This window comes from Mycetomoellerius zeteki, unplaced genomic scaffold (assembly GCF_001594055.1).
Source record: "Mycetomoellerius zeteki isolate Tzet28-1 unplaced genomic scaffold, Tzet1.0 scaffold106, whole genome shotgun sequence".
NCBI classification, from domain to species: Eukaryota; Metazoa; Arthropoda; class Insecta; order Hymenoptera; family Formicidae; genus Mycetomoellerius; species Mycetomoellerius zeteki.
This window is the reverse complement of record NW_017255975.1, coordinates 3,546,578-3,572,359: the sequence shown is the minus strand read 5'-3', so window position 1 is coordinate 3,572,359 and position 25,782 is coordinate 3,546,578. Positions and strand designations below refer to the sequence as shown.

The following is a 25,782-nucleotide window of genomic DNA, read 5'->3' as shown; positions in this document are numbered from 1 at the left end:
AAGAGTGAACGATACGATAGCGCGAGAAAGCGAGAAAGACAGCGGAAAGCACAGGAGGTGGAGATAGCGCGGAGGAGAAGGTGGAGGAAGAGAGTTGGGACGGGTTGGGATGGGTGGGTGGTTGAATTTTTCATCTGACCACGTCGAACCAATTAAAGCGGACCACGGTACCCAACCTCCACCTCCAACCTCTTCCACTTTTTTCGTTCTCTCTTTATTTCCGCCCCGCGTGCTGGCCTTTATCCACCCTCTCTCTGCACCTCCCTCCCTCCCCCACGCGAACACGAGAGAGAGTGTTCTCTTTCTCGGATGTGCCCTCTTCCGTCTCGTTCCCGCCCGCACGTCGCTCACCCCCTTTCCCGGCACCGCGCGTTCCTCCTTCCATCTCTCGTCTTCCTCCTCTTGCCTCGTTCACTCACTCACTCTCTGGCAACTCGTTGGATTTTTTCGCGTCACGAGGCGGTGTAATTTATTTGGCCGAGGTAGAGAGGCACCCGCGGAGGTGGACGAAACGAGCGGGGGTTGGGTCGGCAGGACGAGGGCTACGAGGGGGGTATATCGCGGGAGAATAGGTGGAGGCGGCAGAGGTGAGGCGGCACGGAGGCGGAGGTGACGCGGCTAGAATGAGAGCACGAGGGATAGCGCAGAGGGTAGGAGGGGGCTGGTTTCAGTTTATTTTGTGGGTCCTACCTACCCGCTCGTCACTGTCCAACCCCGTTGGTCAGTCGGTACGTTGTTCCCCGTGCTCTGTCTCGCTCTTCTTCTTCTCTAGCGCAGCTTCGTTTCCTCTTTCGTTTTTGTATTCGCATCCCTCCCCCGCACTCGCCCGCCCTTCTCACTCTTATACGGTATCACCGTCCTTTTTTTCGCTCTGTCTCTTTTTTCCCCCCATTTCTTTTTTTTCCTCGCTCTATCCGTCTTCCTCTATCGCGACTGTATACGTATATAATATAACCCACTCGTACGCTCCACGCGAACAGCAACGCCGATATAATATTAAAAAAAAAAAAAAAAAAACTCGGGACTTCCTGATGGATCCGCTCCTGTATTTTTCGATTACTTCGCAAGCACGGTTTTTCCCCGGTGCAATTCGACCCCCGCGCGCCGACGCTCCGCCCTTCACCTGTTCCACCTGTCAACTCACCGAGAGGGCTGCGCCTTCTGCTGGAAATTGAAAAGATCCTCGGTGTGATTTGTCGTCGTTCCACTACTGTCTTTGTCGAATGCGAACGATAAAACTACAACGTATCCCTTGATCTCTCGCGCAATAACTCTCGCGAAACAGATATACATTTTTCCTTTTTCCTTCTTTCCGCTAATTGTAATTTGTGACTTTAAAATATTAGACGGGAAGAAACTCTTTCGTGTCTCTCATGTTATTTTATGTCACGTTTCTGTATAAATTATTTTATCGTATACTGCATCGACGTATCTTATAAAATTTGTTTAAGAGTATTTTTGTAGTTGTAAAGATCTATTGATTCTTTTATGGCATTTTTATTTTATCGATGTACCTTTTTATGGTACCTTAACCAAACGTACATATGTGATACAAGACCTGACGATATCAACGTCGGATGTCGAGACTCGGTACTATTGCTTCGGGCAATCGAATCGATCTCGCAGCTGCTGGTGAGCGTAAGATCGTAGTTTTCTGTTGACCACGGGCGTCATTCTAAATCGCGACTATCGATCCGCCTCCGCGTATTAACGGCGACGATTAGATAACAATAATACGTTCACCGGGAGTATTACGCGATGCCAGCTGCGCACTTCTTGGTCGATTATCGTTCGCGCTCGGCCACGCCACCGGACTTCTAACTAGTTGCGCGTGGTGGTACTAATGAGAATCCCGCGTCCACGAGAATCCCTCATCCATCATCCTTCCGCGTTATTTCCGATTCGCGCCGCGCACGCTTCGCGGTCTATCCCTTGCACTCAATAATTTGCACTTCGTTACCTTATTGGCTACTTAAAATTTTTTCGTACTTAAACCAGTGTCAGTTTTAACGAGACAACGCACATTGAAAGATTTTTTTATTACACAGTGTCTCATATCTATTATTTTTTTTTTTTTTGACAATGAGTTTTTTATATACACAATTTCGCTGAAGTATCTAAAAATTTAAGTGTGTACAAATTTGAAAATAATCTTGCTGTACTATTAAAATAATTACATTGAAAATAAATGGACGAACTAAAAGATTCTGAGAGATTATATCTCATTGTCAGTCAGAATTCCAATTAATCCAATCAGACATTTTTCTCAGTGTAGGAAATTCAAGCGTAATGAGCAACGTAGTAAAAAGTTTTGACATTCTAGCAACCAACTTAAACATTCTACTATAATTATTTTGATAGTCCAACAAGATTATTTTCAGATTTGTATGTAACTAAAGGTTATGCATTAAAATTATATGGAAAATTGGATCCTATAAGTGAAATGAATTGGTTTTTATATATGTTGTAGCTTATAATGTGGTAAACAAAAATGTTACAGACACATAGCTCAAATAATAAATAATTCTTAAAATTAATAATAATAATCGGACTCTGTCGAGATTTAAACAGCAATGATGAAATAAACGTGTAAGTGACAGTACAATTTGTCTACACGGTAATTTGTGCATTACAAATTAAATATATTCAAAGTATAGGTAGTTCTCTTAAGCTAAGGTGTTTAAAAAAAAATAAAACTTATATATATATACCTATATATAACCTATATATACTCCTAGATTATAAGAACTAAGAAAAAACATGGGCAATAGGAGTCAAGCGCGGAAGACGTTGCGCAAATAATACGACTATATATATAAAGCGTAAAACTTCTTTATTTTACTAAACGCGCTTACATGTTTCGGCTCATTTTTTAGCCTTCTTCAGAGACAACATAAACTCACATATATAAAATATAACAAATATTAACTTGTCATAATGAGCTTCCCCGTATCGAGAATATAAATGCCAGAATTAAATAAATCCCAGATAAGAATGAAATAAAGAAAAAAGAAAAGAAATTTTGGAAATCTCGAAATAGAGAAAATGAAAAACACTAATGTATCAGAAAATTTTTGAAATTATAATTGATTATCCCGAAAGTTAGGAAGCTCACCATGTTCACAAGGCACCATATCGCCTCCTAGATTATATATAGTACAACAGACCTTTGATAAATCATAACTTTGATAAATTAAAATCTATCCACTATTGAGCCTTTATAACATCTTTTATTCACCACATTATAAACTATAATATATATATGAATAACGAAACTCATTTCATATCGGGATCCAATTTTTCATGTACCTAATTAGTGCAGAGTTCTTTGTAGACTTTAACAAAAGCGTTTTTTCCGTATATGGATTCTTTGATCAAATTGGAAATGGAATCAATTTCTTATAAACGAAAGATTATCGATATTTATTAACAGTATTTTATAATGTAATTTTATCACATTTTGATGAGACGAATGAAAGTTTTCGTTGAAGAAATTTCACATGGAAACAACAATTTGGCTGAAGTATCTAAAAATTGAGCTAGATACAGATCTGAAAATAATTTTGTTGCGCTATCAAAATAAATACATAACAATCTCAAATATGATAAAGAATGCTGTAAAAAGTTTTGACATTCTAGTAACTAGTTTGAGCATCTTACATAATTATTGTATGATGGTCTAACAAAATTATTTTTAAATCTCTAGTTACATTTTTAGATATTCTAGCAAAACCGTTCTTTTCGTACACTTTTTCGTTATTCAATTTGAATTCAAATGTCTGTACGAACAGAAAGTAAGATCCTGATGCCACCACACTTCTTGCCGTGTGTTCAATCCCCTGATCGCCATTCACCCAGGCACTAAGTGGTAAATAACTTGGTTATCGATTACAAAAAGGTGAGCTCCCGGTCCCGTGAGGTTCCCGCCAGCCGGAGCAGGATTCATCAATTCGGGTCGGCGTAACAAATTTTATATCCGTCTTTGCGCCTTATTACTTTTTCAGACGCGAGCGCTCGGAACAGTCGATATCTCCGACGGGCGGGCTCTTGTTACAAAACGCTCTGTCGACCTCTCACAATCGCTCGTGAGAGACGTCGGTGGACCTGTCTTCCTCTCGCCGAGGCGGGATACCGGGATGTCTTTCTTCGTCTCACTCTCACCCCCGTCTCTATCTGTCTCTTCCTTATTCTCCGCTCCGTCTCATCTCTTTCTCCTTCTCCTCCACTTCCTCTTGGCCCGCCACCTCTCTTTGCTGCATCCCTTGGTGCCTCTTCCACTAGCTCTCCTCGCCAGGAATATAAAGATCTCGACGATCTCGGTTGTAGCGGCCAACCCAGTGGCGTAACTACGAATTTCAAAGCTTCTCTATTTTACGACGCGGTATTTCGATGTCGAAAACCCTTTTACGCGCCCCTTATTCCATTTCAATTCTGATCAATAACGTTTCATTAAGTTTATCGCCTTGAATGAGACCATTCAGACAAAATGTACGAATAAAAATGTAATAATATAGTTTACGGAAATTTAAAATCAATCTTCTTATAAGCGAAATTTCTAAAAATCAGAATCAGTTGAAACTAACGGAAAAATAAGAGTATTTCACCGCTATTTAACTAGTAGAATTAAAAATGAAAGAATCCATCGAGAGAGCGCGATGTGCAGTCGATCAACGCGTCAGACCGTGTTAATGAATTAATTAAGTAATCAATCCATCAGTTGGGACGCGTCAAAAGTAGAAGAGTAGGGTCGAATTTCGTTTCATAGATGTGTTTCTTTTTCGGTGTAGTGAGGGAAGAGAAATGCGCCGAGAAAAAAAAAGCGCAGTCGTTGCTCTTTAGCGACGAAAAGAAAGGCGGTCAACACGAAAGCCCTCGCAGGGCTTTTATAAACTTTGCATTATGTTGTGCATGCCGAGACGTAAAATAATATTAACAACGGTGAATAGAATATTTTTTTCTTAATATTGCATTTATCATCGTTGAGATATGTTTTTATTAACGGTGTTTGTCGTATGAAGAATAAACCTCAAAATTGTGGCGCTAAAATAATTTAACTCATTAAAATTATGGCGCTAAGATAATTTAATTCGCAAAACATTTAAGAAATTATCTCTCTTTTTGCTTAACGACTTGTTTGTAGATCAGCGTAAAAGATAATACTCTGGCGACGATATTATTTCCAAAATAGAATGATACTTATTATAGTTTTATTAATCTGTCGTAAGTATCACTGCATGACAGATACGCGACGCGTGAGGAAAATAGCGCGAGCATCAATCTCAATAAATTGCAGTTGAAAATTGTTAACTGAAAATTGTAACTCCTGTTTGTTGCGCTCAGTTCATAATATCGCGAACCGTGGAGTTGTAACAGTGGAAAAAAGTCAGCCTCGAATCAAAGAAACGCCTACAAATCGACACGCGCTTGCAAGCGTGCGCTTTCATGCACGCATCGATGCGCTTTGACGCCTTTCTGTATCGTGCACACATGCACGCACGTACACGCGTCGAAACGAGGCCCTCTCGACGTCAACGATGAAACGCATACGTGCACGTGCACAAGAAGCACTTGGGATACCTAAAGCGGAAATTCGAGGTGTGTACGTGGTTGCGAGTGTATCTGCCGCGGCGCCTTGGGGCAGAGAGAGGCGACGAGAGGGTGGGAAGGAGTGCAGGCAGAGGGTGCTAGGAGGCCAGGGCGGTTGCTCGGGGAGTTGGGGGTGGCGTGCAGGGTGGTATGATGACAAAACATTCGCTCTGAGCTTCCGCAGGGGATCGGGACGCGGGGGCCGCTCGATGTACAGCCGAAGGGGTTGGTGGCGGCCGGGGGGGGGGGGGGGAGAAAGGGTGGCGAGACGGAGGGGAGCTGGGTTAGGTTCGCGGCTGCTCTCGGGGGCCAGGGGTGACCGCGCGGGGGTGTGGGGAAACGTGAGCGCCGGGCGGAAAGAGACCTCCATCCACCAGCCTCACCCTCACCCTCTTTTGCCTCCTACTCTTTCTGCTCCTCCTCCTCCTCCTCTGTAAGCGAGGTGAGGTTGTACGGTCGGCTCGCGTCGTTCGTGTGAAACGCGCGTGTACGTGTGTATCTCGCGCACGGACGCGTATGGTCGCGCGCGGTTGTGTACACGAGTGTTACTACTTCGTGTACTACCCTCAGCGAGTGTGTGGAGAACGGGCGAAGGATGAGAGAGAAAGAGAGAGAGAGAGAGAGAGAGAGAGAGAGAGTGAGAAAAAGAGAGACAGGAGACGGATAGATAGTACAAGACAGAAAGAGAAAAAGAGGGAGGGAGAGAGAGGAACACGGCGACGTGGCGAGGAGGTTTATATCCATCATTTTGTATTTCTCGCAGACATAAAAATCTATACCATCGCCGACCCTCCCGCCCGCCCACCGACAGCAGCACACCGCGCCACGCCACACCACACCACGCACAACACCGCCACGCCGTTTCGCTTCGCGCCAGAGCTTCGCGTCCCTTCGCCGCGACCGACCAACGCTTTCACCACCCATCCGAGCACCTTCTCTCCCGCTCCTCTCGCGACCTACTCACCCTCGTCTCCCATTTCCCATCCCTCTTTCCATCACTCGCGCCGTACGTACGGAGCCGAACCCTGGCTGTGCATCGAGAGAGAGTACAACCGCCGTCTCACTCTCCTCCGTCACCCCTGCACCGCGGGATGGATAGATGGATGGATGGATAGATGGATGGGGTTGAGCGATGAAGGGAGGGTGGGATAGGGTGGAAGCGGGAGTGCAAATATCGTATTTATTGTATGACGGGTCCGCGTATCCCGAGCTAACGCCTCCTGCCGGCCCACTTCCTCCTCCTCCTCCTCCTTCTCCTCTTTCCAGCGCATCGAGAGAGCGCGTCCCTTTTTCCAACTTGCTCTCTCGCCTCGTCGCTCTCTGCTTCCTCCCACCCTGTGGGTACATATATACGTATGTATATATACGTGTGCGCGTTTCGCACCTTTCGAGAATGCTTCTTTCGCTCTTTATAACGCCCGGGATGTACTCGGACCACCTTCGGGCCGGGTCCTTTGCCGAGGATGGCTCACTAAGGGAACGAGAAGGGAACGACATTGTCGTTGTCGTCACCACTGTGACTCTTTGTAGTATAATCGTTTGACGATGAGGATCGAGTTATCTCTCTCTCTCTCTCTCTCTCTCTCTCTCTCTCTCTCTCTCTCTCTCTCTCTCGTTCGCCAGAGGTAATTATGAATATTGTTCAAAGCGGTGCAATAAGGACGCGCTGATTGAACATTTAATAGGAGGTTTAATATCGCGCGCGGCGTTCGCGCTGCTTGGCATAACAACAAGTGGATTTATAACGACGAGACTACTACCCCGACTCGCACACGCGGAGGTGCGAATATTTGTTGTTGGTGGTCGCGGCCGCGAACACACTTGGATGTATCGTACCGCGCTTTGCTGCACGGATCGACTGTAATTCGCTTTTATCGAATGACGAGGGCGAGCCGCCCCTTTCACGCTGCATATAAAGTAATTATCGGACAAATGCATCGGTGTCTTGGAGCGACAGGGTTGTCACCAATTCCTCATCCTAAAATTTTATAACTTTTCCCCGATTTCCAGACAAAATTTCATGATTTCCTTGACTTTTAATGATTAAAAAAATTTTTTTTTGTATTTTCATTCTCATCTGGAAACCGTTAAATATTTCGTTGAGAGATTAATTTAAATTAATTAATTGTTAAGTTTTGACAGTATTCGAAAATTGCATAGGTGTGATATACGTACATTAAACTTCTTTAAAGCCAAGAATTTTTATTTTTTAGAAAATATTTTACAAAATTCTCTGATTTTTCCCTGACTTTCCTGACCGTTTCCGATTTTCTTAACAATTCCGATCTTCAATTTTGTAGCAACCCTGAACGAGAGTGATCGGTATTGCTGTGAGCTAAAAGTGGATGAAAGAGGACGTTGTATTAGAGACACCTCTTTTATTAAACGTCTTTAAATTTTACGAAGATAAGATATCCTATTCCAAATTTTATTGAGAAGTTGAAAAAATATCGATGTAAGTAATTAGACTGGGAGAAATATAATAATTGACTATTAAAATTTACGAGATAGCACGCGAGTGCAGTAGTCGCCGTCAACTGCGCGTCATGTCAGAGAAACGACTCTCATCGTAAGACACGGCGCTTTTAGTAAAACGCCAACGCCCCATACATGCGCGCGAAATCCGGGGGTAGGTGAGGAGAATGGTAGCAAGAGCGGTGGGCGGGGGGAGGGGGTCTGTTGTGGATGTCAGAAGCAAATGTGCTTTCGGCGCGGAAGGAGCTTAAGGAGCCCGTAAATTTCCACACCGTGGAAAAACGACATGCACGAGCCTGTTGAAATCCTCTCGCCGAGCAGAAGGTCCTCCCTACCTTCCCTACCCTCTTTCGAACTCAGTTTCTCTCCTTTTTTTTTTCCCTCGCTTGTTTCCCTCTTTTATTTCTCTTTCTGCCGCCGCGTGTCTTCCCCCCCTCTTCCTAGCCGCCCTTTGCTCTCGCGGCGCGAGGCTATTGGCCACTTTCAAATTTAATTTTCTCACACAGCGGCGATGCCGAAAAACATTTACGGGCTATAAAGGATCGGCGATGGGAAGTGCAAACTATGGTTACAAAAAAGAGAGAAAGAGAGAGAGAGAGAGAGAGAGAGAGAGAGAGAGAGAGAGAGAGAGAGAGAAAGTTCGTCGGAAACGAGAGAAACTCGTATGCGTCTGACCGCAAAACTGACGAGCCAGAGATGGCGAACGTTACCGTCGAACGATCTTTGAGGGACGTAAAATGTCGTAATGCGACGATAGACATCGAATGCCGGCGGCGAGACGTCGGGACGTGTCGCGACGCCAACATCTCGAAATTCTGTAATCGAACGCTTGCCACTGGTAACGATATCTGAGCCTTAGAACAGTGGTACAAGTCTTGTATTCCTTATTTTCAGAGATAAAAGCACTTAAAAGTACTTAATAGAAATTCAATTGTTTTGCAGTATCTTCTGGTGGTTTAAGAAATACTTTAAGAATATAAGTTTTTTTTATTATAACATTTTATTCTACATATATAAAACAATATTATTATATTATGAATATACATTTATTCTATATTAAAGAAAAAAAATTATATATATAAAAAAATTTGACTATATATATGTCAAATTTTTTTTATATATGTAATTTTTAAAGTTTAAAAATGTAGAATAGTAATACTCACGAAATTAATGAAATAATACAACAAATATGAGTCAGATAATTAGAGCGCAATAATAAATTGGTTAAAAATAATGTAATTGGACGGTTTGGCTTTCTCTTCAAGTCATCTTTAGTTTGTACTCATAAAGATGTATGTTACATGTAAATGTATCTTATTGTGAACCACGAGATGGAATACTCCCTGCATGAGATGTAAAATAAGAGCTGCTTGGCAATTGTAGACATGGTTTCCATTATAAATGAGTTAATTTGAAAATTGTGTCAAAAGCAATTAGAAATTTAAAAATAGTAAGAGAGAAGGGTAGACTCTCAGAGTTAAGAGTTGTCAAAAAGTATAATTCACGATAAAATTTAATAAAATAAGATTAATTATAAAAATGGTTAGTGCTGACTCCAAACATTAAGAAGTGGTACGTACAGAAAGATACATATTATACGCAAGTAGTAATTACTTTTTCCAAGTATTTTAAGAATTCATATAACCGCAAATCTATCATAAGTTCATTAAAAACATCAAATTTATTCAAAATATATTCTAAATCTTAGTAAATTTAATATTTCATTCAAGATCATTAAATTAAAATAAATCAATTTGCTTATTATATAAAGTCGCTTCTTCGATCAATTTTAAAATGTTCTTCAAAAGAAAATAAACTCTTGTTTTGAGTACATAATAATGAGTTCTAAAATTTGTAATAAGTATATTTTAAGATTATTATCAAGAAAATATTTTTTGTTAAAGATAACTACTTAAAAGGAAGAAAATAAATTGAGAAAGTAGTCACTTTTCTCAGCAACGAAATGATATTTTTCTGTGTGTAATTGCTAAAAAACCGTGATAGATTTAAGAGCTGTATTCGACAAAAACTAACGCAAGGTTGCGCTGACGGGAGAAATAAATGTGATCGCGTTAGTTGTATCGCGAGTATATAAAATACTAGTGATAAATTTTGCCATCGGCGCGGATGAATGAATCGCGATTAATGAAGCCGCGATTAAGGAATCATAATTGGTGGCAACGTGGAATCGCGCGAAGGTGGAAGAGGAGTAGAAGGAAATAAAAGGCGGAAATGCGTGCGAAGGAGAGAAGGAAAAAGAGAGAGAGAGCGCAAGAAGTGAGAAAAGGTTGGAGGCCGCAATGAGCTGAGCTTTTCCACGCTTCCCCTAATTACATTTTCATACGAACCGTTTCCCCTTTATTTTCTCCTCCGTCCTACGACCATTTTTCCCGGAACTAAATCCCCTACCATCCCCATTCTCCGTCAACGACTGCTACCCTTTTCTTCCGTTTCTTCGCCCTCGTCTGTGTCTTCGTCTCTTTTCCTTCCACTCCCCGATGACCCCTTCCATCCTCTCGCGCCTTTCCACGCTGGAAAAACGCTTTAATACATTTTCGTCGCTCGTCGCCGCGCGACGAGAGAAAAAAGAGAGGGAAAACAAGAGGAATATCACCTTCGGGTCGCAGCCTCGAAACGCGTCAATTTCCGCGATGCGCGTACAAGTCCCCGCATTAAGGGCGCATTAAGGAACGCATTCAGCAAGGCGTGGGTTCTGAAGCGGACTGTCTGTGAAACGGATTCTGAGTTCTAAAGTCCGAAGCCGAGATTACTATTGCACCGAAGAGACGTACTTGCCAGAGAGTTCGATGTTAGTTTTAAGCCAGTTCCGAAGTCAGTTTCCTCGTTATTTATCGACACCCATCATTATCGATAATCACGCACTTTCTTTACATCATAACGTTATCGTGATCGCAGTGATTATCACATCTCACCCTTGTTTTCTACATACTCGAATTTTGACATTTTCAGAGAGTTTCTATACTCTTGAAGTAAGAGATAGTAAAGAGATAAATGTACCTATTGCTTATTACTTTCTTTCGCAGCGACAAGTACACCTTTGACCTACTGTTATTCTCGACAATGAGCGTCACAGCGGAGACTGACGATTTTTGTCGTCGACGAGCGTGCTCACCCTCCGTGCGTTGCCTCTCGTACCTCCATGTATATTCAGCGCACGCGACATAATCGCTTTAATACATTTCCACTGCGTCCTCGCTACGAAACATAAAAGCGGTCATCCTTGTAAAAGTTATGGAACAATGCTTACTAGCGCGTCGTCGCCTTAAACCAAATACACTGAATACTCTGCCAGGTACTTCGTATCAAACCAGACACGCTTTGACGTCAAAAGCCACGTAGTATCTAACTCTTCTCTGTCTGTTAAAATCTTCATACGATTTTTCTTTTCTTCATTCAAGTAATAAGACAGATATTTCGGAGAAATTGATTTTCGCGTCACAATGAGTGTACTCACGCATTTTCCATGTTATGTATTGCAGCTGTTTCATGTTAAAAGCTGTAAAATTGGAGTTTTACAAATTGTACCGTGTAATTAAATTTGCATGGGAATTTTACGAGAGTTTACGCCTCGCAGCGAAAATTAAACGTCGATGTGCAAATGATATCCCTGCGTATTTGCAATCGGCGAACGCGACGGATTTCGTATGCGATGCAATAGCCGAGCGCTCGTATGGTCGGATAATCCCATTCCCGTTCGAGAGCGGACACGCCGCTTTTCCCATCGTAGCCACTTGCTTAACTTTGCGAAAGTCAGCAGCGGGAGACGAGACTAGGAAGTGAAAGAAGAAGAAGAAGTAGTAGTAGTAGTAGTAGACGGCGGGAAGAGGAGAGACACGGAAAGCCTTCGATTCTTCTTTCGCTCTCGTGCGTTTGTTTACAGAGGACCTCGATAGAAGGTGGCTGGTACGGAACGAGGGTACAGGACCTCGGTAGCAGGAAGGGGAGAAGGATCCGGAGCGGAGGGACCGTAACAGAAAAGTACCTGGGGTAGACGTGCGAAGAGCGAGACGAGAGGTCGCGAAGGAAGAAACGAGCCGAAGTGGAGAAGAAGGAGGAAGAGTGGGCAAAAAAAAAGGATTCGAGAATTCTCGAAGCGAAGAGTCGAGTGGTTGGGTGGTCGAATAATAGAGCTGCCCTTAATACCGTCATCCCCGCGCTATCCCCGGGTTAAACGAGGGAAGAGGTCGACGGAGGAAGCAGCGCCACGAGAGAGAGAGAGAGAGAGTGGAGGGGGAGAGAGGAGGTGTGTGGCGGTGGTAGCGAAGGACGAAGCCGGCGAGGAGGGGGTGGAAGGGGCCAGGAGGGTCAGGATGGTCGCTCGTGGTTCGTGTGCCGCCGCCACCGCCGTCGGGTGGGAAACAGGAGAACGGAATAGAAGGGATGATAACATTTGTATCATATTTAACGCTAGAACGAGCGGGTTAATCCCCCCCGCCCTCTCCCACCCCCGCCCCCCCCCCCCGCCACTCTAGAACGCCACCTCGCACCCCCGTTTCCCCCCTCCCCCCTCCCCCCTCGCTCTCGCCACTCCGAGTAATATACCACTGAAATCAATACCACCACACTGCCTTCTCTATTTACCCAAGCTCATCATCCGTACACAAATTTATTGCGTGTCCCTAGCAGCTCGAAACATCCCTCTCGAGGATATCTGGCACGGCCAGATTGCGATTTCGTCCTAGTCCGGTTAATCACGCGGTCCATTTAACGCGTTTCTTCTCGGAAATCCGTCTGGCTATGTTTGTTAAAAAGTACTTTTTGATTATCTCGTTCAGTTGTTTGTTCTCGTATCTTTAAAAATGTTGGCCTTCAGAAGATTGAGCCAAACGCATCCTGCTCTTCAGCGCAAAACTTTTCTTTTCAAATAAAATCAAAACACAATGAAATAACAAATAAAAACATCTTGGTGACCTTTAAATACTATAATTAACTTGGCGATCTAAAAGAAATCTATTTGTTTGAAGTCTTTTAAATGCATTGGTATTTGCTGCAAAAAACATTCAAGTACAAATGCGAAGGTACGCCTAAAAAAAAAAGAAAATGTACGTAGATTTTAAGTTTTTTAAATTACTCTGAGCTTCTTGCTAATCTACGATTTCAATTTTCCTTAAACCGTGCGGACAATTTTCTCCTGCGCAGCAGTCGAATGTAATTTATGCATGCGCTGGGACGTCGGATAAGATCACGTTAGACGGCCGGTGTGGTAGTTAGCGGGGGAATTTTTTAAATACCCGCCAGAGCTGAATTACTTAAAACGCTCGCGACGCGCACAGGTGGTTTCGTGCGTCCGTATATGCGACTCACCCGCACAATCCTCTCGTGCACATACGTACAAAGTGCACGGTGCATCGACGGGACGTTATACGCTGCGATAATATTACGTCATTAGGCGGGCAGTGCTACTATCGCGTGCCCTGCTTTGAGCTCGTTATGTGCCACGTTCTGAGAGGACGGAGCGCGGTAGCGGAGCAAGGCGCGGGTCTCCGCTCTTGCACCGAGTGAAAGATAACCGATAAGTAGTGTTACGAGATAAATGCCACATAAATTAGCCGTACCCGATATACGTGTGCTACGGCCACGTATAGCATGGACGCAAAATTGCAGGGACGGTAACGGGCTTGTTATAGATATATAGCTTGGTATAAGATAAACGTATACGTAAGATAGCCGCAAATTGTTTCACGAATGAGAAATGTAATTGTGATAACACTATTCTTGCTAATTACTTGCACGCTGTCGAGTAGAATTCGGATTACAGGAGCGCGAAGGTTCGACAGAATTACAGAATAAACGCAATTTTTTTTGAATATTTTAATATTTAATTATCAAGCTCAATTGAGCGTAAACGTTTTGACTTCGAGTCAGATTACGCATTCATGGGCTCACGTCGATACACCGTGCGCCGGAGCTTATTGCCTCCAGGCGTTTGTACCGTTAATTTATTGTTCGAGCACAATCGGAGCATCGCGTGAGCGAGGCATCGAGATTAATAATGCATCTCGGAGGGTGCGTCCGTCAGTGGGACATGCGAGAATGTGGGTCGAGTTGCACGTCTACTTGGACGGGAGGTGCATCAAAAGCTCGACCATGTACTCGGTGGACTGGCTGATTGCTCACGTGGACTGTGTCGTTATCATCGTCTCATATATCTTTTCGACTTTTTCAGGAAAGCGATGCTGAAAAGAGCGACCAGGATCTGGTCGTCGATGTGGCGAACGAGGTAAGAATGTCATTAAAAAAGCGTCATTTATCCATTAATTTTTAAAAATATATATATATCTCTATTTATGTAATATCACATTTATTTACATGTAATTATAGTTATCTTTCATAATTATACTTTGCATGCAAGTTTTAAACTTTGCACTTGTTTAATGTCAATTAAAACTAATGTTGTTGTCGGGAAAAACGACGCGAAATGATTTTGTTCCAAGCTTGTATATATTATACATTTAGAAAATAAAAATTTATAAAAAAAATCTTATTAAAAAATCTATTTTGATGTTAAGAAACGAGAGAAAAAGTTTTGCGGATAAAGATATATTACCGAATTTAAAAAGACTGGTGCTATCGCATGCTATATCTTAAGTAGGATATTGCGTGTGTTCGTTTAACGAAATCCTGATATTTGCGTATCGCGAAAGGAGGCGTCGTCGCCGCACGCGAACGGGGAGCACTCGGACCCACGTGAAAACGGCACCCTGGAGAAGCTGGGCGCACCGGGCCACGTTGGCGGACCGGTATCCGGCGCGGGCTCGGCATCCGTAAAGGACAGGCCGCCGTCGCGCAGCGGCAGCTCCTCCGCCCGTAGTACACCGTCTCTGAAAAGTAAAGATGTAAGATCTCGCGGAGAGTAAGCTTATTCGGCGCTGCGACCCGGCCCAGTCGTGACTCTGTCGCCCATACATATACCGAAAACCCTCTCGCGGAGCGAACTTCAAAGTCGATCTTTTCTATTTGCGTGGTACTTAGGGTCGTCAGACGTTTCATCTCTTTCTTCTTTATAAATTCTTACTCATTTATGTATTTATTTTTAAGGATAGAACGATGACCAAGAGGCAAATGATGGTGTAACAAAACTGTGCGATTGTTGAAAGAATTGTAAAAGTATCTTCAATCGAGCGCAATTCGTTGTATACACTCAAGTGATGCCGTTTTCTGTAAAGTGAACCGATTTTTTCAAATCTTTTTGAAAACCACCATTTTTATAATCAAACAAAGGAAAAATGAATTGATTCTAAAGAATCGAGTTAAATTAAATCCATTATCACTAATATTGTTTATTAAATACTGTTTTACACACAAAATCGGAAATGTATGTGCTCGTAACGTGTAAAGTTCTAAATAATCAGAGAAGCGCGACCGGCACGGACTATGGACGCATTCAATAACCAGTACCACAATCGCTCACTGAGCGCTCAGTGAGCAGTTGTAGTATTATACTTGAATGTACCCTATGAAATTCTCCAGTCATCCCTTCGGCAGCTATTTGTAACATTAATGATCGTTATAATTCACCATTATATGATCAATTATATATTATTTTATCCTTTATTATTTAATTCAATAAATTACATTCAGTAAATAACAAGGATAAAATAACTGGGGTCACTTGAGTGAAATTTCTAAACACAGCCTCCCAAGTAAAACACAAAAGTCATAATACTATCATAAGAACGTCACCATGACTTTACTTATCGCCTATAAGTTTATTTTTAAGTATCAAATTACGTCATGATGTAGTTCTGTAATATTATGATTTAAATTATGATTGTGTTTTATCTGAGCTATCCTGTTCGCTGAATGATTGAACGTAAAGACCAAAGCACAGACCTTTATATAACGCATAAATTGTAAAAGAATTGACCAATCAAAGTCTTTCTTTTCTATGAAATGAAGGATTCTGATAAATCAATCAGAATCAGACGAATCGGTTCTGTGCTTTGACCTTAATTGGTTGGATCTATAGATAAAAATCAATTATATTCAATTGTTTGGCATTCAGATTATCTCCTCGATGCAAGAAAAAATCGATTGAACAATGAATCCAAGAATCGGCTGGCAATTCGATTTTTTATTGTGAAAAGGATCGATTCTCGTTAAAGAATCGAAAAAGAATTTGGCATCTAGGCACGTATTATAAAATTATTCGGAACGGGATCCGATCGGAATTATTCAATTATTCCTTAGATTTCTATTGTGTTTTCTAGGGGAAACGAAATAACTCCGATCGGAATCCATTTCAAACATTTCCATAATACGTGCCTTGAGTACAGCGCAATTTCTGCTCGACGCAGGCTCTTGCGTTTGACGGCCCTAATCATATCGTAACATTTCCGCGACAACACGGTACTTTTTTTTATTTACTCGATCGATCGTCTCGAGGCAGCGGCTCTCTGCCGCCGCGTGCGAAACGAAACGAAAAGGAAAAATATCGGGGCTGACATGGTTGGTCAGCAAATTTGCAATCGGCATGGTCGAGAGAGCTTAGTACGATTGCGACACAGTGAGCGTCTGCAAAAGTGGGTGCAAACACCGTGCGTTCGCCAGGTCGACAAGCCGGGTACACCTGTGGCGGCGGCGAGGGGCTCGCGCAGTTGTACGCCAACTATGGGCGGCATCCCTGGGTCCTTGGCGCGGGTCTATCATCCGCCATCATCGCAGCAAACGCCACCGCAGGGTTATCAGGGCTTGCCATCCCGCGGCAATGAGCCGCCGCAGTCGCCCTCGCCATACAGCAACTTGCCATACGCGCGGCCCTCCATGGTGATTCACGACCCCGTAACACCTTAGTCCTTACGTTACCACGCTTTCATTAATTAATTAATATAGTTTTATATGCGACTGAAAAAAAAAAATACAAATTGATTTTGGATCGCAACCGTTTATACATTAATTTCTTTCAACCCTAGAAGGACTTCTATAAACGTTCTATAAGCGTTTCTCTTCGATTGTCTTCATGGATACTGTAAAGCTATCTAGATCGAATCTGATGGAATCTAAACTTAGCGAGGATCTATATCGAATGATCAGAAAGGTCAAACTGGCAGAGGTCCTCCTAGGGTTAAAACGCGATCAATCTCGTGTCACACTCGCATAAGAATCATCCAAATCGACGGTGACCGTTTCTTAAGGCCATTTATTTCGTATTTTTATGCTATAAACAAACGCGCCTTTATTTTTTTTCTCATCTCTGTGCGTCACAATACTGAGCGACCATCTCTTCCGCAGATCGGTTTCGACGGTCACATGAGGATACCCGCGAGTAACGGACTGAACAACATCGCAGGTGGCAAACCGTACGTAATTATAATTTACGTGAAAAAAAAGTCGTCTTAGATCTTTCTAACAAGGAAATCTTGTAAAATGTCAAATTCTGATTTTAATGAAACTTTGTATACATATAAATTACATAAATAGATGAGAGAATTTAGATAATACTAATTGCGGTTTTAAAGGATGAAATCATCTCTTATATAAAGTAAGGCAATAAAATAAGTAATTTAAAAAAATAATTATTTTTAAAAATTATCAGTATAGAACACATTTTTTTATATTTCGAAAAATTTTTATACAACGAAAAAAGCTGAAAACTCTTTATATCGCTTTTTGCTACAACAATGACGTAAATATTTCATGTCATTTTTTAGTTGCTTGCAGGAAAAGAACGGAAATTTAAAAAAAGAAAGAATTTGCTTTAGAACATTTCAAAAGAACATATTTTTATTTTTCTACAATCAATTATTGCACAGAAATTGCACGGAAATTATTTAAAATTAATATTATACAAAATTTTAAAGATTCAAAATATTCAAATTCATTTTCTGGAAAACTTTCTGTTTTGAGTCGTCGTAGTAAAGCGGCATGAGGATTGATTTCACCGTTTAAAATCATTTATTAGTCGCAACTGATATTTTCTATAAATTCAGCTATTTACGTAACCTACATATGTATACACACACAAAATTTCATTAAAATCAAAATTTGACATTTTACGAAAGTTCCCTTGTAAGTCACTTCTCCCTAGCATTTGTCCCTCGCGATAAGAGCGTTCAACACTTGCGTTTATTTCGCGCAGGGCGTACTCCTACCATATGAACGGCGAGGGCCAACTGCAGCCTGTACCATTCCCCACGGACGCTCTGGTAGGACCGGGTATCCCGCGTCACGCACGTCAGATTAACACCCTGACACACGGCGAAGTGGTTTGTGCCGTTACGATCTCGAATCCGACCAAGTACGTCTACACCGGCGGCAAAGGTTGCGTCAAGGTCTGGGATATCGGCCAAAGTGTCGGCAGCGCCAGCGTGAAACCAGTTTCGCAGCTGGACTGTTTGCAACGTGACAATTACATTAGGTGAGAGCTCTGAGTGATTGGTATCTCACTGTTACGTCTAAACGTTCCGTTCTTTAGATACTTTCGCGAAAAGGATCGTGCACGATTTGATCTCATAAAGTAGGTAGCGAATAAAGTCACACATTTCTTCTGGTAGTGACTAATAATTTTATTGTAAAGAAAAGGAGACGAGATTGTTGTTTGGTTTGGAGTTATTACAGTACATAAATCAGAGTTTTTCAACGTAAAAGGTTTCTAAGTGTGCTGTGAAATTTTAAAGAAACTAAAAAAGGCAAAAAAATTTAGAAATAAATAAAAAGCGAGTAATGCGCGAAGTAAAAAATCTTTTGAAAAAATTATCTAAATTATATTGTGTTTACTTTCATTTTAACCAAAGCAGTATCGTCTCATTGCAATACCACTTTTTAAACAAAATAAAAAATAGAAACTTTAGAACTTCTGTTTATTTCTGAATGTTGCGTTGGCGGTATCTAATAAAAGACCTATGCTGAGCGTTGAAGTATGTGCATCTAATGATGTACCTCGATAAATTTGGCTCGTTATTTAGTGTCACGAAGAAGGTTGAAAAACGCTGACATAGATTAAAGTGACTATATTTATCAAAATAAAATTTCTTGACAGTAAAACTATAATAATTAAGCGGAAGACGTTTGGCGAAATCGGCATGTTTTACCTTCCAGATCCGTGAAACTTCTGCCTGACGGGAGAACCTTGATAGTCGGCGGAGAGGCCAGTCAACTGAGCATTTGGGACTTAGCTAGTCCCACGCCTAGAATTAAGGCGGAATTAACTTCGTCGGCGCCTGCTTGTTACGCCCTGGCGATCTCGCCGGACTCGAAAGTCTGCTTCAGCTGCTGCAGCGACGGTAATATCGCCGTGTGGGACTTGCAGAATCAGTCGTTGGTCAGGCAATTCCAAGGTCATACGGACGGCGCGTCCTGCATCGACATCTCTGCTGATGGATCAAAATTGTGGACCGGCGGTCTCGATAATACCGTGCGTTCCTGGGACCTTCGCGAGGGTAGGCAGCTGCAGCAGCACGACTTCACCTCGCAGATATTCTCCCTCGGTTACTGCCCCACCGGCGAGTGGCTGGCCGTCGGAATGGAGAACTCGAACGTCGAGGTACTCCATGCTACCAAGTCCGACAAGTACCAGCTGCATCTGCACGACTCCTGCGTGTTATCGCTGCGTTTCGCCTCCTGCGGCAAGTGGTTCGTCTCGACTGGCAAGGACAATCTGCTGAACGCGTGGCGTACGCCGTACGGTGCTTCAATATTTCAGGCAAGTATTTAAATGCAGACACTAATTGACGGGATAATTTATATTCTTTGCCCCAATTTTTTGTATTCGTTTGGCATCCAGCCACGTCCTAAAACTTAACGTTCTTGTAAAACGGGATGTATATTGGATATGTATCTATATGTATATTGGACTTTCTTTTGGGATAAATTATGTCTTTTTTTCTTGTATTTTATTATTTTTAAAAAAATTTGTTGAACTCAATTTGACTAAAAGTAAACAAATTTTTAGGAGAGAAAACCTTTTCAAAACGACAAATTAATATCTATAAAATTGAATGGCGACGTTCTCGTAAGTTTTATTTTGTCAATATTTTTGTTAAACTTTGCAGTCCAAGGAGTCGTCGTCGGTGCTGAGCTGCGACATTTCCGCGGACGACAAGTACATTGTGACCGGATCCGGGGACAAGAAGGCCACTGTATACGAAGTGATTTACTAAGCCTATTCCTAATAAAGAGACTTGCCTTTCCTCCTTTAATAACATTAGAATCATGAACTTCGTTAATGTGTATTCTACCCTTTCGCGAGGAAGGAAGATGCGAAGAGATCCCGAAAGTAGGGAAACTCTCGGCGGCCTTAGAGCCAGTGTGACTGATAAATGTGTACATATACGCATACGCGAAATTGTATTGTAACGAAATTACAAATAGAAGAATGAAAAATCGATGTGTGTGCGCGCGTGTTTATGAATGAGCGGGATCAGCGATGTATATTAATCTTGCACGTGCGCGTCCCAATTTCGCGAGTGCGCGTCCCGATTCTCCGCCGATTACGGTACATACGCGTAATATCTGCGCGCGGACGGGACTTCTATTTGTCACGTGTATACAACGAGCGTACGCGTTGACGATGGAACGACGTTCCATCCAACCGGAGCGATTCGCATACGCACTAAAGTAAACGAGAAGAGCCTTTGCAAACGGTGATGTTAGATATACAAGGTGATTCTTGATTGCACGCCGATACCACCGGGAAACGTGTTTAAGAGTATAGAACAAGGCAAAAATGCTAAACGAGCTTAAGTCATTTAGTTTTTAGCTCTCCTGAATGATAATAAATTTTAAAAAGATATCTCAAGCTTATTCGCGCTTATTCACGCTGTATGACTCAATTTATTATTAGAGTTGGTAAAATCACAAACAAGTTTTAAACTGTTTAAAATATGCTTAATCAACATGTTTTAACATAATTTTTTATAATACTGTTTAAAACATGAACGAAGTATTAAGAACATATTTAAAAAAATGTGTTTAAAAAAAAATTATCTTTTATCAACCCTGTTTATTATCTTTCCAAAACACTGTAATAAAGTTCTTCATTAAGTGCTTTACGAGTGGTGGAGCTTAAAAATCAACAGGACAATCTACTATCTTAAAGCAATTCAGTTTGAGATGAAGAAAAGATGAGCTTGAGGACAACGTGTCAAGATCATCATCTTCATCTCGAACTTTATTCCTTAATTTATCCAAGGTCAATTAAGGTCATCTTTTTTCCCCTTAGTAACTGAACGACTTTTATTTGAAATATTTTTGTCTTAAACTAAGGATTTTGAAATATCCTGGTTTGTAGATTGATCAAAATAAAGCTGTATATTACGAATTTTTTTGAAAATTTGAAAAATATCAACGCATTATAGCGAAAGACGTGCATTTCGAGCATTTTCTTTAATTCATACATTTTTTTTTATTTTGATCTTGGATTTCCAAAGTATCAACGAACAATTTAGATTCACCTTATATATGATCTTGTAGTTACATGAATGTAGGATTATAACGCGCCTAAAATGGATGGTCGATAAAGTGGTACGGCATCAAGATTAGCCTGGCCTACTCACTGAAAAATCGTATTACGCTTTTTAGTAAACAGATATGTGATCGTCGAGACATCATTTTGAATTTCTGTACAACCGCTGTATCTTCAAACGAATCATATTTCCTTCCTTACCCTCCAGTATAAAGGTGCAAAGAAGTTTAATGCCTGTTTCCATTCTAATATAGATTAACCTTAATTCTCAGAACTAGAAAAGGATGAAAAGTTAAGTTGAACCGATATTAAAGTTGATCTAATTTGGTGGAAACGGACACAAGAGATATTTAAGTGGCATTTAAAAGTGTAGGACGTTTTCTTGTTTCTGCGTTCTTATGACATTTTTTTAGAGGCTTGATTGACGCAAATTTTTATTATTGAGATATTCGTTATTGACGTAAAGCTAATTTGTTATAAATAATCGCGCAAATCATTAGATTCTTAATTTAGTTCGATAATTTCTAATTTTGATGAAGAAAAATTACGCTGTATTGAATAGTGATTTGCCGAGCGAGACGATAGCACGTCGCGCGGGCTTCGAGTCATCTTCTGATCCTGTCGTTGTCAGTATCAGTGTCACGATGCCTGTCGCTGTTTATACAGCTCTCGCGGTATAAACTAGTTTATGAACGAATACCTTTTTGCATCGTAAATATAGTACGATACTTATGTGTAATAATCGAATTTCTACGTGATATAGCGCGTATGCGTGACGACGAATGGCAAATACGAATCCCTGTACAGAATCCTTGTACATATTCGACGATTGTGATTAACAATTATAACAAGACGCACGGTGTACGTCGATGTACGGCGTGCACCCGAACTCTTTAAAGCCATGTTTCGATATACACTGCTAATACTGAAAATCTATAGCACACGTAACGTGAACTATAGATTTTTAGTACTGGGATTTTTAGTGTATATCGGAACACGACCTAAAAATATACCTATGTAAAGTACAATCCCCCGTGCACAATCGAAACAAAACTATTTCTCTACTTTAATTAGGTGACACTCGACACGCGGAGATCAATAGAAGCGGTCAACTTTGTCGCGACGTTTAATATTAGTTAAAAATACCGACTAATTATTCTTTAATAAATCGACATTGCAGAATTGAGATCAAGATGTCTTTATGTTAAAAAAAAATGATTAATCTATGATAATTGAGGCGCTTAGTCCGATTGTAAAGCATAATAAAAAGCAGTTTTGTAAAAATTTATGCCTTCGATTGATCTTCGCCCGAAAATTAGCCGAATGAAATTCTCGACAGGCAGACGAGCGCGAATTGTAATGCATTACCGAAATGAGTAATTTCGTAAAATTATACGGCCCTTTATTGTGTTCTTGACGTATATTAAAACCGAATGAACTTTGAGAAAAAACAGGTGGTTACTTTATTTGAGCTTGATCGCGATGAAAATGGTTCTCGCGATTCTCGTCTTGCTGACGAACACAATAAAACTGAAAGGTTTGATTAATGCATTATATGTAGAGAAAGATACGTCATGTAATTAATGATGACGTATCCACAAATTTCTTGAGAAAATAAATAAGAATCTATTCCATTTTTCCCCGTCGCATTTTTAGCAATAATAATATGTAACAAATTTTAATACTATGATTTTCTTTGTTGTTTGTCGCATCGAGTTGGATTTTCCCAATATTCTCTCTCTCCCTCTCTCAGTGTGACAAAAGAAAATAAATTCGTTTTTCGCAATGAATTTTACGCGCTTTCTTGAAACGTACCGTCGGAATTCGCATGACGAATTCAGTCGGCTACTCTATGATCGCATATAAACAACAATTTACATGAGCATTTTGATAAATCAATGATTTTTTAAAGAGACTATTAAAAAAATAAGTCGATTTTTTAGTAAAAAAGAAGTAAAAAATTCACCGGTTTATCAAACTGTTTACGTAATTAGAGACACAAGTGAAATATTTTTGATTGAAACATAGACGCGCAATTGCTGTTTTTCTTAAATAAATGTTATGAATCTCAATATTCAGTTCTTATTTTAAGTCCATTTTAAGTATAGTCTTAAAATGTCATAAACCAATTACTGGGCCATATAACATCTTAAGACCTTAAGTAATGTCTTAAGATGTTAATAAAGTTCTATGATCAGTTATCACAGAGAAGACTGTACTTACAATGGTCTTAAATATAAGAACGGTTATATACCCGTAATACGCAAAATAATAATGCAATCGTACTTAAAAAACAGGGTAAAAAGAGAAAATATATACGTTCACTACCGCTAATATTGCAGCGAAATAATTTATTGTTAATAATTGCTATTGATGCAAGATATCTATACCTTAAAGAATAGGAGACTTGAAGAAGGAGAAAGTAAGTACAAGACATCACAAGTTTGCTTTCGATAATTTTCGATGTATTTACATTTTACGTGTAATCCGTGTGTACAAGATCGTTAAAAACATTAAATGTTTATACTCGCATTATGATAATCTATCCATGTATTTACATGTTCTTCCGTGTGTACAAGATCGTTAAAAACATTAATGTTTACAGTTTGCTTTCCTCTTTTTTTTACCTTCTTTTTTTCAGACTACATCGCATGCCCCATATTCCGCGCTCTCTCGTTCTCTCTTTCTCTCGTCGGATTATCTTTTTTTTTAATATTCTCTGTAGTATCGCCGTTGCTTATATACAAGTAAAAAAATTCTAATAACGTTATCGTTACGCGCCAGAGATTATACGTATCCATTCTTCGTACAAATCGTTCGTATGAACATTTAGAGACACGCTCTGGGTTTTCTCTTTCTTTTTTATCCGATCAGCGATACGATTTCGCACTGGTACTTTCGAGATAAAATCAAGATCGAGAGTGGAGGCGTAGGGGATGCTAAAAACTATATATATATATATATATATCTCGTAAATGTTTTGCACAAATTCTCTGGTCGCACCACATACAATATAATGTTTCATATATGCATACATACACATATTCTCATCACGTTTTATGTATATATTTATATATTTCACATGTGTGTGTATATATATGTATACACGCACTATTAGAAGATGCATAATGCAATCGACTTTTGGATTAAACGATTTTACAGGAAATGTATGTACATTATAAGTAAATGGTGATATATTCTCTCCGCACTCTGTTTTCGAGACTTAGGTTTACAAGAACGCCTAACACTCTCTTTTCTTTCTTTTTCCTCTTCTTTCCTTGGAAGGTAGTTTCGGATTTTTAAACATTTCAGAGAAACACGTATATCTCGTATGTAGTATGATAACGAAACGACGAACGATTTAGTTACGGAAAATTATTCAAACACTTTTACGAGAATTGAATACTTGTACAATGATGAGACCGACTTATCGTGTCTGCATTGTTATCACCATGCGCGAATTAATTTCACCTTATATGTCTATCTACAAATATAAGGAGATGTAAAAAGATATACAAAAGTACAAGTCAAATTACGTCGCAGTTTATAATCACAACAAATTATTAAATCAAATTACTAAATCATCCTAATAAAATTTGAAACAAAAAGGGAATTTATTTCAAGCTAACATTGAATCACTCCGATTATTTTAAAGTTTAATAACCTTCCGTCATGCAGAACATTATAAAAAGTATCCCTGTATCTCTCGAGAATAATTGTGCTCATTAAGCGCAATTGAGAACTGAATACATTTGGTCGTAAAACTGTACGCTTCTCACCGGAATAGTACGTACACGAATTACGTTTCGACGTCCCGGTAGAAGGTTCTTAATTCTAGAAAAGAAAAGGCTAATAACTTCATTGAAATTACATTCGGGAGTTACGGCAACGAATATGTCCAATAGCGGTCACAATTACTTCGACAAAAATTTCATAAAGAGAAGGAAAATGTAATGACTGCATATTTAGACAATAGATAAAAATCCGTCATAACGATATTTAAAAAAAAGTAAAGTGCAAAAGGGATATATTGCGTTGCTATACCCCTGCAATATTGCCAGATTCTTTGTGTTTTTCGCTTTCATACTTGCGAAGAAAACGGTCATATTAAGACTTCTATTTTTTTTTCATAGTCATATGAATCGCGATGTCACAGACAAAAAACCGTGTAAATCTTCGTTTTATAATGTGTATCTACAATTTTTTCTTTATATACATATATATATGTTGTATATACATACAAATTCTTTATTAATTAAATATTTTCATGTATATATTTTCATGGGAACTTTCATTTG

General features: G+C 40.3%; 1 protein-coding gene across 1 annotated transcript in view; it reads left to right on the top strand.

Annotated features, from left to right (window-relative positions):
- gro (TLE family member transcriptional corepressor groucho) overlaps positions 1-20,834 on the top strand; it is a 76,324-nt gene extending 55,490 nt beyond the window's left edge. Inside the window, exons 11-17 of the mRNA XM_018447683.1 lie at positions 14,249-14,302; positions 14,727-14,918; positions 16,633-16,848; positions 17,314-17,381; positions 18,161-18,439; positions 19,120-19,723; positions 20,073-20,834. Coding sequence (XP_018303185.1) covers positions 14,249-14,302; positions 14,727-14,918; positions 16,633-16,848; positions 17,314-17,381; positions 18,161-18,439; positions 19,120-19,723; positions 20,073-20,180 — 1,521 coding nt within the window. The 3' untranslated portion in view covers positions 20,181-20,834. The remainder of the gene's footprint in view (positions 1-14,248; positions 14,303-14,726; positions 14,919-16,632; positions 16,849-17,313; positions 17,382-18,160; positions 18,440-19,119; positions 19,724-20,072) is intronic.
- The last annotated feature ends 4,948 nt before the right edge of the window (positions 20,835-25,782 follow it).